General features: G+C 35.0%; 1 protein-coding gene across 1 annotated transcript in view; it reads right to left on the minus strand.

Moving 5' to 3' along the window:
• Positions 1-17183, minus strand: part of NKTR (natural killer cell triggering receptor) — a 54683-nt gene that overhangs the window by 16337 nt on the left and 21163 nt on the right. The window contains 8 exon segments of the mRNA XM_008709820.2: positions 825-980; positions 1429-1651; positions 2645-2790; positions 3318-3347; positions 12083-12170; positions 13913-13957; positions 14685-14792; positions 15536-15610. Coding sequence (XP_008708042.2) covers positions 825-980; positions 1429-1651; positions 2645-2790; positions 3318-3347; positions 12083-12170; positions 13913-13957; positions 14685-14792; positions 15536-15610 — 871 coding nt within the window.

The following is a 17183-nucleotide window of genomic DNA, read 5'->3' on the forward strand; positions in this document are numbered from 1 at the left end:
GAGGAGCCCGATGCGGCACTCGATCCCAGCACTCTGGGATCACGCCCTGGGCTGAAGGCAGACGCTTAATGACTGAGCCACCCAGGCACCCCCTATAACAGCTTTTTAAAATGAGACAATATTTGGCTTTAAAAATGTTTAATGAACTGAATGATAAGCTTATGTAGAAACCTGACTGAAAAGAGGGACATTTGCATCACTTCTCAGCCTTCAACAGAACTCTTCATAGGGAACTTATCAATGATATGCCACATTATGGTATTTTTGTTCAAACATTTCTTTTAATAATTCTCAACCTGAGATAACACACAAAATATACTACATAGTATTTTTTGAGACCACATCTAAAGCTACACATTATCTTTCCCAATGCAGAGAAGTTATCACTGAGCAAGTTAGCAAGAGTCACATACTTATGATACTAAGTTGTATCCCCAATCACTATGCAATTAATTTTACACTATTCAGACTGGAACACGTTTTATCATTCAATTGAATCCAAACAGTTCAACTGACCCTTTGTTCTGACAACCAAATCTCACCGCTAATGAAAAGCAAAGGAAAAAAAATTAGTAAAGAAACCTTTCCAGAGCTCCAGTAAGAACTTCTCCCCTGGCCAACTTGCCCAACCCTCTTACCCTACAAGTAGAATGTGAATTCTGAAAGGCAGGGTACATGTCATTCATTAACCTGGCATCTCCCACAGTATAGTTCCAAGTGCTTTGACTATAGGTCATGCTCAATAAATGAGTGTGGAACCGCAATGAGCTGATGGAATTATCATTCACAGAAATGAAAACACAGCGGTTTATAACCCTACTTACGGTTCGGGTTCCACTGTGACAAGAGGCATATCTCTTCTCAGTAAAAATCGGTTCTCAGGAACTGGAGGAATCTCCTCCGGGCGGACCACAGGCTTTTCCCTTTTAGCATTTGAATCAACTGACCTTTTTTCATTGGTATCACTCCTCTCCGAGTGACTTAGAAAGAACAAAGAATGTCACCAATTAAAATGTGCAATGTTTGCATTTCACGATAATCTTAAATATTACTATGTAGTAATTAATAATAGCAATAAAATAGATTTGATAACTTACAAATCTCACTCAAAAGGTTTGTACAGTTTTCACAAAGAGAACATATAAACACAGTGCTAAATGCCATAGTACTAAAATTCTGGTACGAAAATTGTCAAGTGATCCTTTTTTAAGTTTCAAGGATTTTTTTTTTATGTGCAAACACATAAATCTTTGATATGAAATGTCTGTGCTACCCCTAGAATAGTCAAATTTCAAATTAAAGTCCAAAAAATCTTATCCTTTTTCAATAACAGGTTATGAAGCTAAGTTTACACAATTGCACAAGCTTTCCCCATCAGGATACGTGTGTGTTTTTTAGCTTAAGATTCACCTGGTGTTTCGCACTCACCCTTTTGGGCTCATTATATGTTTACTCCTTGGCTCTTCTGAACTGCTTGCTTCCTTTCGTCTCTTTTTAGAATGTTTAACTTTTGGCCGCCTCTTACGTTTCCTCCTCCTGCTTCTCTCATGTTCAATTTCACTTTCTGAAGAAGATTCTGAAGAGGAAGAGGAATCGGAAGAGGNNTCCGAGTCTTCTGAATGAGTTGGTTTCTTCCTTTTTTTCTCAAAAACTTTTAAGAAATATTAACAAGAATATTAGTACTGGATTTCAGTGCCTACCTTTCAGAGTAAAACATGTGACTACCTAGTATCGTAAAACATGCTTTATCAACAGAAAACTAAAGACAAAATTTAAATAAACTTTTCTTCATGTTGATAATACAATTTGCTGCTGAGATTGTACGGTAACAAAGCCCTTGCCCTCATGAGGCCTATATTCTAGTTGGATCGGATAAGAAAATAAGTAACTGCATAATATGACAAATGGAAAGTGCTAGGAGAGAAACACACACAAAAACTGCATAATATGACAAATGGAAAGTGCTAGGAGAGAAACACACACAAAAAAACAGGGTAAAGGGAATAGGGAGAGTGGGGGGTAACTGAAAATTACACTGGAACAGAGACCGAAGAAAGTGAGGTAAGGGGTCATACAGATATCTGGATGGAATGTGCGGCAGACAGAGGGGACAGCCAGCACGAAGGTCCCTGCAAGCTTGGCGTGTCTGAGTAAAGGTCAACATGGCCAGGATGACAATGAATGAGGGGGAAGAGGGGAGAGAAACAGCAGAGAGCAGATGCCTTACAGACCAAGTAAAGACTAGCTTTGGCTGACTGAGAAGGGAGCCCTTGGAGAAGGTTACTCTGGTTGCTGTTAAGGACAGATTACAGAGGCTCATGAGTACAAGCAAGGAGACCAGTCTGAAATTTACTGCTGCTGAGAAAAGATATAGAGAAGGACAGAGGTAAATGGAACAGGTATGAAGCTACTGCAATCATCCAGGTCTGGACAAGGCTGATAGCAGGCGGAAGTAAAAAGAAGGGAGATTTGATAAGATTTGTGCGTGGCTTGGATAGAAGGTATGATACAGAAGCATCGGGGATATCGCTATACTACTTGTATGGTTTCCTCCACTACTAAAATCCTGGAGGTATATTTAAGTTATAGTCGTCAACATGTTTTACCTATATCCTAGCTCCCTCCACTTCCCAAAAACTCTTACCATCTTTTGTTGATTTTGTGGCAAGCACCCCACAGTCAATAACACGCACATCCGCATAAGGTCTGCTTGCAGCATCTGTTTTCAGATTTTCAATCTGTTCGATTACTTCAAAACCAGAAATAACTAATCCAAAGACAACATGAACCCTGTCACAATACAAATTCAGGAAAGAATTGGTTTGATGACGATTAAGCCATAAGTAGTAATCAAAACTGCTATAAATGACGTGTCTATAGACCTTTAAATAAAAGCAAAGTGTTTGATGAATGAAACAACTAGAAGGGAATTAGAACTTGAAATCTGCTTTATAAAAGGAAAAAACAACAATTATTCAAACTGGGCCTCAGTTTTCTGCCTAAAACAATATTTCTTAACTATTTTATGGTAAAGAGTCTGAGAACAGTCAGATTGCTCTTGATACTCAGAAACTATTGCTACAGGTTCACTCGAGCGCACAACTGGGAGTCTACCCATGTGCCCAGATAAAGACCCCATTCAGTGACATGACAGCTATGAGTTCTCAGGACTGACCAACCTGTGATCCTTAAGAAGGGGCTTGGCTATGAGATTAACCCAGAGATCAAGAGCACCCCCTTGAGGTTCACCCATGATCCAACCTGTATTGGACTGACCACCCAAACAACTCCCCAAGGTAATAAAATATCACTCTTACCCATCCAGGTGTGGAGCAGGTTTTGTGGTACTGTGTAATAAACATCAACACAAAGAAGATGGCGAAAACCAGGTGTTCAGGTGAACAGAGCAGAAGGGTTTAAAGCACAACATGTAGAGAACAAAGAGGTAAAGATAAAAAGATAAGGAAAAAGTTAAATGTGGTATACATCTAAACTTAAAAACCTTACAAACATCAATAGTAGCCATTTTACTGGTTAAAAAAAAAATCACTCAAGATTATAACAAATTACAAAGTTGTATTTATTTCTCCAATATGAAGACTACTCTTAATACATATGTATGAAACAGCTTTGAAATAGCATAAAAATACATTAAAGTTACTCTCGAATCCAAAACAAAAGCAAACACAAACTCAAAATTTATCAAGATAATTAAAGAGAATAAAAAGCACTATCATTAGCCCTAAGGAAAGAAAAGTGTGATCAATACCCGGCCCCCACACCTAAATGAGTTCTTCTATTTGTTATTTCTCATACTGAGTCAGTCTGCATCTTTTAAGTAGGCAGATGGAGGTAAGCCTCAGGAGTCCTGTTTCCAGAACTTCCTGCCCCTCCCACCTAAGGTGAAGCTCTGCCACTCAAAGCAACTCTGAAAACACAATAGGGAGCAAACTTTCCCTCTGTTAACACTTCTGACAGCAAGTGAGTAATGATGGGTGGTAACATTATAGACACTTTACATTTCTATGGCCCACAAAATGCCCAACCTGCTTCTTCAACAGTCACAAACTGGCAGACAGTCATTCTTGGGAAGCCTATGGGGTACATTTATTTTGTTAAGACATTTTGAACCCAAACTGGTTGTTTCCCACAGCATTTTCACAAATCTTCACACTATGTGAATTGCAGTGAAAAAATTCAAAAGCAGATAACTAGACTCAGAAGTATGTACTACAAAAATTTGAGTTTATAAGAATGAGAAATAGAAGAATTTGAGAAAGGACACTGCATATCAGGCCATGGTTAAAGCAGTCAATTGTGCTAGGATCTCCCATATTACGTGTAACTCAACAAAACACAATTTTAACCTTCACAACAATGTTAAAAATCATTATTCTATGAGGAATGGTAGCATTTATACTTACATTAAGAATATTCAGTTCTGTAAAAGCACTACAGAATTTAATTTTAAAAATTGTCAATTTAAGAAGTTCCAAAATTTTAAAAGCAATCTTGAGTTTTAAAACCACAAAGTCTCAAATTCTCCTTAGAAGACTGAGAAGTTGTAATTCAAGCTGATATAATAGTAAAAAATGAGTAAAAACAGAAGAAAGAAAAAAAGACAGAAAATCTGGAAAGCAGGTGAGGAACTAATGCTCAAATAATTAAACTAGCATCCAGAAACTACTTTGGATAATAACCTTAAAATGGAAATGTGCTTCCCATATATGTAAAACGTTACCAAAGCACGCTTATGACAGGAAGAAATTAGTACATATGCTAGACAGTGATCCCATTGTATGAAAGATGTAAGAGGTAAAATTTGTAAAGGAAAAAATGTCCTACAATGTTATGGGATCGATTTCAAATACGTAGCAGTGAAAACAAGGAGTGGTTTATTGATTAGTTATATTCCTCCTCCTTCCTTGATCCTGTCTCTCAAACTCTCAGGTCTTTTTGGGAAAAGCCTACAAATTTTTTTAAAATGCACAGAACCCCATTCAGTTTGCCACACTGGCTAACAGAGTCTGGTAAAAACCACCTTATGGCAAATCTTTGGAGCAAATGGTGAAATGAAAACACTCTAACCCCAGTGAAATAGCAACATACTACTTGAGACTCAATTTGAGGATGGAATTGCTAGCTTTATGACAGATTCCAGTTTTGTTTTGAATTCAAATGACAACTGAAGACAAAAAAAACTTGGTCCTTTACTGCAATAGTGAAGAAAACAAATGAAGACAAGAACAATTATTTCAGGGACAAACTTCAGCTGGACTGCTGTGCCTAAACTTGTGTGAATAATTAAGTCCATCGCTTGCACCCACAATTCAGGAGGCAGAAATACAAATGTATGCTTAAATCAGGTTAGACTACATATTAAGAATACTGAAAGTATCTTAACAAAGAAGCCCCTCAGGATTCTCAGCCTACATTGCAGGAGTAGAAATAACAGTGTAAAGCAGGCAGACTGGCACTAGGCTAACACCAGACATGGATAAACAGAGGACACTGCCAAATGGGCAGGGAGAGATGATATACTTGGTCCAAGCTACTCAATCCCACTCAACCAGACAAAGAGATCTCATCCCTCCAACTCTTAATTGTACTGATCTTTCAAAACTATACAGTGGTAAAGACCCATGCAGTGGTGACACTCAGTAAGTTCAGACCTTAAGGCCAGAGGCTACCGTAAATATGTAAGTTTATACATACTTATGAAAACATACCTAAAGGAGAAAGAACCACAAAGAACATTTCAAATTATAAAAGCTTTCAATATTTTCACAATTCCATTTTCTCCTGTCACTTAGACACTGATTTTCCAGTTTCCTCCACCCCCTGAACACACTTTAAAAATATATGCATGAGGATTCATTTTAACTTTGTAAATTCCAAAAATTGAAAAGTGTCACTATTACTCCAAAAAACAATCTGCATTATTATACCATTATCAAAGAAGATTTTGGCCTTATACAGAAATTAACAGTTCTGTACTGAAATGCAATCTAAACCATTATATATAATACACCCTCTTTCCCGCCCTCCCCCAGAAGAGGTGTGGAAACAAGCCACCGAAATTAAAATATACTTCCCAGGATTAACCACCAACAATAAAACACACTGTTTTACATGTATTGCTGCCATAAATCAAGCAGAAAGTTTTTCTTAAAATGGTTCAATGCACATAACAATAGGATTAAAGAGATAAAGGCAAAGAAAGAAAAAGAGAGCCTTAGAGTAATGAGACATTACCTTTGGAGCGCACGGTGTAACACTCTTTCTGTAAATTTTACACAAAAATGGCAAGAAATAAATTGTAATACACTTTTAAGACAAGACTGAATCTATGTTTTAATATCAATATAACTTTGAAATTAAATATTTTCAAGTTTTATGCAAAGCAAGAAAGCTTTTTTAAAATGGAGGGCTCTAAATTTTCTTTCACATAGGATATGTATGTAGAGACGAACTATGCTTAAGAAAAACACTGTGGTGAAAGTGGGAATCTGCTCAGAGCCTTAATACTGTAACACTGGAGTGTGAGTAACCAAACATTATATTTCGCTTTGCAAATCCTACAAACTACCTAAGTCAACCAACATCTTTCTCAAAAAGAGAGTAATGTATCCTGAGTACATACATGAATGTAAAAATCTGAATGCCCAGGAGCAGTTACTACCAGTGGAAAGCAAAAATTTCAATGAAAAGAACTGAGTTAAGAGAAATCAAAACAAAATTTCAGGGAACTTTCTCTCTTTTTAGTAATTCACTGCAAGTAGTTAAAAATCTTTCATGTTTCTACATTTGAAATCTTTTTTTCATCACACACAACAGACCACAATCAGGAATAAGTGAGCAAAGTTTGTACTAAAATTTCTGTTTACTGCCTTCCATATACTTCTGTAGTTAAGTCCCTGAAAATAATAATAATAATAATAATGAAACAATAAAGCAGCATAACTAGAATTTTAAGGATCTTCTCAAAGTATAAAAAGGCAAGAGAGATGAAAGTATAAAGTATGCTGTCAAATTTTGGCCACGATACTTGCTTTTTCCTGCCTAATCTCTGATTTTCCCCATTGCAAAAAAATTTTTTTCAAAAAATACAGTCTAAACAACTTTAACTCTATTAAAATTTAAACATATCAAATATACTCAGACCAAAATCCATATTATATATAGTGGACAAAATTCTTTATAAAAGTTTCAGACTACTAAATCTTAAAATATTTAAAAACAAGCTTTAATTTCTTATAAAGGCATTGATACATGAATTACTGTCAAAAAGAATATAATGTTTCAAATAATGTGGTATTTTCAATGAATGTTGTAAAAAAAAAAAAAAAGAGACTCCAGGTGTCAAGTAGTATGAACATAAAGATAACCTATTTCTGTCCGTGTAGCCTTGAACAAGCAATTTTTTCCTTCAACTCCTGAAACTACCACACCATATGGAAGAGGCACCAAATTATATAAAGAGACACAGTTTGTGTAAAGACCATGGAAACTAATCAAGCCATGTTACAGAGCTCTCCCTGTGTGTTCCAAAAGTCACCAAATAGAGAGCTTTCAAAAATTCAGCACAAATGTTAACATAATACACATCAAACACTACTAGATACAAAATTCCTTCCAGGTTGCTAATACATATGTCATATAAACACTAAGTGATACTGAGACTGGATGTCAAAGGTGACACCCTGATAGAGAACTTGGTTTATGGTTAAGTTTCATCAATATCTTTGTTGATGAAAAATCTTGCAATTGTATACATAAAGATACTACCCCTAAAAAAGGAAGGAAATACTAGAACCTCCCAGGTTATTGACACTTCCTAGCATTTCTTCTCATACAGATTCATGAATATGTGGAGGGAAAATGCATTTCTGCCCAAATTTATTTTTGCTAGCCCAAATGGCAACACAGCTTTAAAAACCCTTAACACCAAACCACTCTTCACCTCCCCTTGCTTTGCTCTGAAACGATAAACAGTTCTCTCCCACTCAGATGAGCAGCCATTTCCAAGTCTGGTTAGAACATATCCTGGAACTACTTTGTATTTTCCTCCCATAGTCCTATTTATACCTGTTAACGCTTTTTGTTTGAAGTTTTACTTTTCTACGTTATCTTGTTTTCTTAAATTTTTATCATTATCATGACCAGTGACAGTGGCCAACGACAGAGACTGTTCTCCAAAGCTCTGCAGGTCTTTCTAATCCATGGCTGTACATACTGTTCGCACAGATCAAGCAAAGGGAGACAAATGTCACCACTACGTCAATGTTCTGTTTGCAGATGATGAAGACTGCTGCCTAATTTAGGCAAATGAGCCTGAAGCTTCTTTGCAGCACCTTTCAGACTGATGGAAATTAGGCAATTACAACTACTTCCCTTTAGGCAAGATGATGTTTGCACACAAATCATTCCACATATTCAGAAACTGAGGATCAACCTACAAAACACTTTCTTCCCTTTATGTCCAAATTTTCATGCCAAAATGTTTACTTTATCTTTGAGAATGGGATACTTAGTTTTGCAAAACTAACTGAGGGTAAACAGCAAATAAAACCAGAACCAACGTCTCCTGATAGCTATAACAGTAGCTCTAACCCAAGAAATCATTGTTTAATACAAAACTATAAACCACCTAATCCTTCTAATGACTACTTCACCAAATATCTTCTTTATCTTTTCGATGAATGTATAGTACAACAATGAAAATTAGAGAATTAACAGACTGTTACAGCCAAAGGAAAAGAAACCCGTTTCCCTGTGTGTCCAAGGAAAAGGTTGGACGAGATGATCTTGAAATCCTTTTCCACCTTAAGACTTTATAATTCTATAGCTTTTATTATGGTTTCTTCCTAGTGTTTGGCCTCTAAAAATAAATAATAAAAAGAACAAAATGACTAAATACTGAGTTAACTTGGTTACTACTTGGTTACTACTTTGGTTCCAGGTCTTCGAATTCCTTCAAAAATACCTCAACATGAACAAACCATTATTTCCTTAGTGATTCATGGGGACAATGCCATCTATCACTTCTGCCATGTTTCTTGAGCAGTACTATTTAAAAAAAAAAAATAGCAGGCCCCCCAAAACAAAATCATTTTGACTAATACAGTAGTAGATATAAGCAGTTACTGCAAAATCACGAATAGCTTTATAGTAGAAAATCTGATTTTTATTATATACAGAATTGTTCCATCCAAAGAAAGCAATATATGCACAATTAACATCTAATAAAAATGATGTATGCCTTAGGAAGGGGAAGTTTTAAATGCGTCAGTAATGAAGACAATAGTTATTGCACACGAAGCACAAAAATCTTTGAGGAATATTTTGCAAATACACTAATAGCACCAAATTTACTCCTTAGGAATTACAAAGTAGTAAATTTAGAATATGAACTACAAATACAATTTTGCAAGGATGTATTAAAAGTCCTTATTAAGCCTGTAAAACCGGAACTATAAAGGCACTTCTTGGTGTTTTACCACCCATTATCACACTACCCTTTCCTGCCTGGAATGCAAAGAGTTGTTTGAGGCGCCCCAGGCAGAGCTGTGGTGAGAGGGAGAAGCGCAGCACCACCCTCGGGCGGCCGACAGCTCTGCCACCGCCAGCCCTGGCAGCCCCAGCTTTTAGAGTGCTTAGCTGGGATCACAGACACAGCTTGAAGATAGTACATTATACTTTTTCACTACTTCCAACTCCAAAAGGATTTGGGCTTGCAAGACAGAAATTTTCAAAGATTTTTCTTTTTATGGGCCGTCATCTCCATTTTCCCTTTCTACAAAAGCAAGGCAGTGTTTTGTTCAGAAAGGTGAATGTTAGTTTTATTTTATCCTTCAACCCGTGGGAAACCGGTACTTTCAGCCAGCATAAAAAAAGCACATGCCACAAAAATATCTTCCAAAGAAAAAAAAAAAAAAAGAGGTAAGGATTTTTTTTTATGTACAAAAACACTAAATTACTTCCAAGATTGCTTTTAACTGCAAACTGATTTCCAGAAGTAAATTTCAAACTAAAAGCAGAAAATTTTCTTTCAACACAAGTTCACAATGATTTTAGTGCCATCTACAGTTAATCATGAAAACAAAGCTTAAAATTTTTAATCCTAATTCATGGATGTTAAAATTTTCATTTGGCATTAATTGCCAAAAATAGCAGTCCAATGTAAAATTAAACTATGGAGAAACAGCAATGGCCATAGTTCTGTTTGATACTAAGCATTCCTACAAAAGACTTAAGCAAATACTAAATAACATAGAAACAAAATAAAATTTTTGAAAGGAGAACCTCCTCATATACTGGATGGTAATTAATGTATGTACCTGCAGCAGTTTTTACTCTTAACATTTGATTAAACAAGCTAATTCGTATGTAACAATGGGAAGAAGCTGCTGCTACCTGATAAATTTTAATGTACTGACATAAAAAAAGTAAATCTAAAAGAAACTTTAGAGCCCTCAGATGGTAGCTTCTTGACCAATGAATTTCATTAGTTTATCATGTTCACAGTTCAGATAAGCTTAAAAATGGAAATGGGAAACCTCAATCAAAGAGTAAATAGTTTTATATTAAATTACTATAAAAGAAGTTTTTCAAAATATTTCCCACTACTTTTTTTTTTTGGCCCTTAAGAAGTTTAAGGAAAGAAAAATACTCTAGTATAGAAGTATTAATAACTACTGCTCTATGGGATCAAAACATGATCTAGGAACAAATGTTTTCCATCTTCCTTTTTTCCTGCACAGCTCCAAACACTGTCATCTTCCATTAGCTTTCCATTTTTTAGGACATTCTTAGCAACAGAATGCCCCTTATCTGAACTTTATCAGATCATGTTGGAAATCTATTTTGCAGACAAATTTAAAATGTGAGATTTATTTTACATGAATAATTTACTTCTTTAAAGACAGGGAAGCGCCATTCATACTCGTCCATTCGGAAAGATGACAAGAACTTTCTCTGACAAACCATGAATAAAATACTTCTCCGACATATATAGTACAACTATAGAGATTTACTTCCAATCAAAAGCATTAAACTTCATGCTAGCCAATTACCTTTCCTATTTTAAATCCTGGGATTATAATAAAAATAGGCTTTAGATAAGAAAATAACTAAAAGTATGCCAAAGGTCTTTCAGATGAGAAAAAGTACGGTTTTGGTTGTGCCTGTATGTACATGAAAAGGTGCTTGTTTTTTTAAAAAGCAAATTTAGGGGCACCTGAGTGGCTCAGTTGGTTGAGTGACTGCCTTTGGCTCAGGTCAAGATCCCAAGACCCTGGGATCGAAACCCACATCAGGCTCCCTGCTCTGCAGGGGAGCCTGCTTCTCCCTCTCCCTCTGCCTAACGCTCCCCCTGCTTGTGCCCTCTCTGTCAAATAAAGAAAATCTTAAAAATAAAATAAAAATAAAAAATAAAAAAAGTAAAAAGCAAATTTAGCATTCTAAAGTTTCCTCCTGAGTGCTACTCTCATAAATTTTGGTGGTAATGACAGCAATACTGGGTTAATTCAATTATGCACAGAGCTCTCAAAAGATTTAAGTTCTTTACAATGCTGATGCAACAGCAAAGTCACTCATCTCTGTGCGGTATCAGAAAATAGTATCTCTCAAATTAGCTCAAAGAGCAACAATAAGAGAAAAAGCAACCACACAATGGTTTACTCAAAACAACTTGTTCTCCAGGCCAAGGGCACATCTAGTCCTAGTCTCTGAACAATTTTTAAATGCTGATCAACAGTTTATGTTCCAATCTAGTTTTGGTAAACTGAGCCCCCAAATTTGTTAAGTCAAAGCCAATTTATTTTCTTAAGATGACAACATACTTCGAAAATAATGTACATCTTCAAGTTACACCTTTTAAGTACCATTCTTCAAATGGAGGATATATGCTGAACGCTGAGGCGGTTGTTAGAGCTTACCAGTTTCTGTAACGTTAGAAATTAATAACAAAGTCCAATTTGACAGAATTCTAGCATTTAAACTTGGTTTAACTATACCATCTTTCTCATGAACAGCGCTTCTCTGTTTAAGAATAGCTCATCTCTGAATTATGCCTACTCACATGAAAAACTGGGAACCATTGGTATGTTTCCCTCGATTTGCCATTGACAAAAGGAACGCTCTGTCATGTTTGAGAATAAAGTTTTCATCTGTTTGAAGAAAACACAAATTCGTCAGTCTCCAATTATAAGCCACTTTTAAAAGTGTAATGTTCACAGTAATAAATAGAAAGGATGAAATTCCTCTTCTGGTCAGTAAAGATACTTGTCTGAATATTTAGAAAAAAATTTTTTTAACTAATCAAATAACAAAAGCATTTTAGACCAAAAATACTACTTAAAGCCTTGAGGAAAAGAACATATATTTAATGCTTTATACAAACAGCCTTAGAACAGTCACTTTTAGTAATAACATACTTTGGCTAAATAATATGTAAACTATTAACTTTCAGGGAAAACCAGTAAAGAGATTTTAGAAAAATCTCTACGGTAAAGCTCATTTTCTTCAACTTTCCAATTATCTTGCTTAACACACTCTTATTGGGAGAAGTTTAATAATCTTATGTGCTTAATTTCTACATGGTAAACTTATTCAACTATATTGAAGCTAGACTATGAGAGCAAAAACCAATAAGTTACATAGATTAACCTGTAAGGATGTACATAAATTAAATCAAGTATACAGACTCCTAACAGATAGGATAACAAATTATCTAAGGAGGAAAGTCCCATAAAAACAAGAACTTAAAAGGCAAAATATAATTTTAAGATACACAAGTATCTGCCACAGGGAACAACCACAATAAAGTGGCCTATGACATTAGTTTCAAATTGCTACAAGCGGATAGAACCAGCTAACGAGCTGCTTCCTACTGGTTCAAAGGAAAAACTGTTATAAAGATCACTCAGAGATGATTTTAATTCCAGCAGAAATATCCTCAAAACTAATTTAAATTTCCTTGTAACATTCATACAAACAAGTCTTTCTTTAGAACAAACAGAAACATAGAAAACTTTAAAAAATGATTACCTTGGGAACAGGCTTCTGAAAAAGAGTAGTAATCCATTTTTCCCCAAAAGAAATATAAAAGACTATTATAACACTGAAGCTATCATGGCATTAAATCTAGTAAGATTGGATCCCATTATAAATCTCTGCAACTGACTTTTCTAAGGCTTTTTGGGGCAAGTGCAATAGTTAGATTTATGCAAATACTACTACTGTAGGAATAAAACACAATCATATAGTTCTAGTATACAAAAGAAAACATACAAACCTTTGAGAAAGTAGGAAATACCAACTTTTATTCAAAGAAACTGCTTGGTTTAGGGGGAAAAAAACACGACTAGATTTTTTTTCTCTGATGTAGAACTAATAACCCATTGGGAAAAGAAAAAAGATACAGATGCATGTATGAAATAGTATACAGAATTTTCCAAGTCTTCAAGCAATATAAGAAATCCAGCCACAACCTAACCCAGGCTGTCCATAAATTTATTAGGAAGGGTGCAAGGGAACAGAATTGGAGTTTGTGTTACTGAGCTTCGTTCTCTTACCTTTTCATTTTGCAAAAGACCACATTCTCTATAAACAAAAGAATATGTTGACAGTTTTAGGCAGGAAGATAGGAGTTTTCATGTATATAGTTGCCTAACCTCCATGCTGAAAGTCATGTTTAACCATAAAGTTAGCCTTAATTAATCTTGTCAATTAAAAGTTACATATTATAATATAATTTATCCCCAAGTTCATGCAAATAAAGTATTTTCATGCAGCATTAGTTTCATGCAAAAAGTGAACTATAAGTAAACCTCTCCTCATTAAAAGTACATGATCAAATTTGCTTTAATATCAGAACTGAAACAAAGGACCATAAAATATTAAGCCTTACCTTTAAAATAGCCACCATAAATTGATTCTCCACCTTTTCCATTACCTGCGAATAATGAGCTACATTAAATTATAATGAAAATTAAAAATATATTAATACATATAAATTACTTTTTATGCTTTCAATTTGCTAAAGCTAACACCTTGTAATTGCTATAATCAAAATTCCACAAATCCTCAATTAACTTCATCTTTTTCTTTTTTTTTTTTTTTAAAGATTTTATTTACTTATTTGACAGAGAGAGAAGCAGCCAGCGAGAGAAGGAACACAAGCAGGGGGAGTGGGAGAGGAAGAAGCAGGCTCCCAGCGGAGGAACCCGATGTGAGACTCAAACCCAGGACTCTGGGATCACACCGTGGGCCGAAGGCAGATGCCCAACAACTGAGCCACCAGGCGCCCCTCATCTTGAAAATAAAAGTCCAAAAAAAGCCCACTCCTATTATAATAAATACTATTAAAAATTATCTCCATAACCCATTTATTTCAAAAAGTAATCACACCAACAAAATTCAGGAAGAATAAAAATAATCCAAATCTACTTGGCATTCATTTTAAGGGAATTCACCAACTATTTTTAATATTATTATTAAAAGTACATAAAAACAAAATAAAATGTCTTAGTATTTTGCTTTTCATACATTCTTGCTCTACACATCTACTGACCACTTAATATTTACATCATACTGTGACACAGTATTTATAATTAATATATAATGAGATAACTTAAGAAACTGATTGATGGAGTTATTAAAAGCTTAACTTTTAGCTCTACCTTCGCTGAAGTCCCCACCCTGAATCATGAAGTTTTTAACCACACGATGGAATGTAGAGCCTTTGTAACATAACTTCTTCCCAGTTGTTTTCCCAAGGCCTTTCTCTCCTGGAAAAAAAAGAAGTGAAATTTAGCTACAAACATCTGTCCAGGAAAGAATCATCCAATTAGTCCTTTGTGAAGTCCCTCCTGTGTGCTGGCACTGTAAGATACAAAACATAGGGCAACGAGGTGACAACACACAAACTAAATATCAAGCAGCATATAAATGTTAAATTGTGAGGCACAGACTCTACATGCAATAGGAGAAAAGAAGGATTAGAAATGGTTATCACTCCAGTACAACAGGGCAATCAAGGAGTTGGTGCAAAGATCGTGTATGTATTTAAGTGTATCCAAGCATGAACTTAAAAAATTTAATTTGGTATTTTAAAATAACATTACAGACGTTTTTCCTATTTTTTTCTACTTTTAAAAAATATAAATCCAATTAAAGATAACAAAGAACAACCACATTATGTTTTGTCTATCTTCTAATCCTAAATTTCTTGTGAATATGGAATGCTAAATTTGTTCAAAACACCGGAATTTAGAATTTATGAACTACAATATTTAGAGATGACTTCATTACACACAGTAGTACTTTCTTTTTTACTTTTAAGACTATTTCTTTGTCTTCTCTACCCTTTAAGAAATGCTTTCCTGATTTCGTATCAGTGAAAACAGTATTTTTTAGTGTGCTAAACTCATTTTACAGCCAGTCACTTTTTACGGAACACACCTACTCTGTAAAGCAAGAAAAAACTATAAGCCATGACTTCTCATTGGAAATAATTTAATAATTCACTTACCTGAGCATAGGCAAAGGAAGTTTTTGCATGTTTTTGGACAAATGTCTGAGAAGAGCTGAAACATAATGCGACCAACTGTAATAAAACACATAAAAAAAGGTAAGCAAGATGATTAAATATGCCACATTCTATATAGGAGAAATAAAATAAATAGAATTAACAAACTGAAAGGTCCATTTTTGTAATTTAACTTTTCAGAAGACTTAACAGGAAAAAATTTAACCGAGCAATACCAGCTAACGAGAATTCCACTCTATTTGTTAGTGTTAGAATTCACAGGCAGCCTAAGTGGTTTCAGCCCTAAAACTAGGATTTTAAGCATCTTGTGAAGGGGCTTTACATTATTAGATCCCCTTTTAGTGTAGTTGCCTACCTGAACACTACTGATTTGCTTTAAAATATTCTCAATATTGCATGGTGCACTGGGTGTTATACACAACTAATGAATCATCGAGCCTTACATCGGAAACCGGGGATGTACTGTATGGTGACTAACATAATATAATAAAAAATCATTAAAAAAAATAAAATAAAATATTCTCAATAGTTGTCTAATGTCTATGCTTGAGTCCCTCCAGTGATGAGAGCACATCATATCACAAGACAGTGACTGTGGCCCGTACTGTCAGAAGAAAGTTCTTCTGTCTTCTATATCTAGCTTTCTACCTTTATGCAAGAACTATTTAGAGCCGACCTCTCGAACTGCCACTCACAACTAAAACTAACATCCTATTCCCTGAGAGAGCATAAACAGAATAGGTTATGGCTCCTAAAAAATACCAAAGACTCACAAAACAGACAAAAAACATACAATACACAGGAAATGATAAGGAGCAGGCCTACAAATTTGATTTAACTATGCCACAGAAAAATGCTTCACAAACTTTTTGGCCTCAGGACTCCTTCCAACTCTTAAAAATTATTGAGCTTTTACAATGTGGGTTATATCTATTGCTATTTACTGTATTATAAATTAAAACTCAGAAATTTTTAAAACACAAGGATATAAAGCACACGTTCTATCAGATGTCAGAGTGGTGACATCATTACATATTGTGTAATCTCTGGAAAACTCGACTTGTGAATGAGAGTACAACAGCAAATTTTATTATTACAAAAGTAGTCTTGACTTTGCAGACCTCACGAAAGACTCTCAATAAAGTAAAAGATGATATTCTGATTTACAATCACTTTCCTGAGTCCCCTTTCCCTTTATTCTATAGAATCTTTTCCATTATGAATGAACATTTCTATTTACTCAAAGGGACTTATAAATAAATCAAAATTAACTGTGGACCCAATATAAGTCATTTTCAGCACAGACACAAACTGATTTGATTTACTCTTTATCACTAAGAACTGAATTTATTCTTGGCCATGTCAGTCAGTTCCTCTGAGGACAAAACAAAGCTACAAAGCTACTACATAACAGACATCCTTAAGGGATAAAAAGTGGAAGAATGGCATCATATAACACTTTCCTGTGTCATTCTGTCTATAGCTTCAATGGAGCCAAATTTTAAAGCAATTTCAAAATGTTCTAGCTGACCTTTATGTCTAAAGGAATGAAGAAAAAGATAGGAAATTAGAATTTTAAAGATTTTATTTGAGAGAGAGAAAGAGAGAGAGAGAGAGAGAGCGACCGAGC

Source organism: Ursus maritimus, unplaced genomic scaffold, assembly GCF_017311325.1.
Source record: "Ursus maritimus isolate PB19 unplaced genomic scaffold, ASM1731132v1 scaffold_20, whole genome shotgun sequence".
NCBI lineage: Eukaryota > Metazoa > Chordata > Mammalia > Carnivora > Ursidae > Ursus > Ursus maritimus.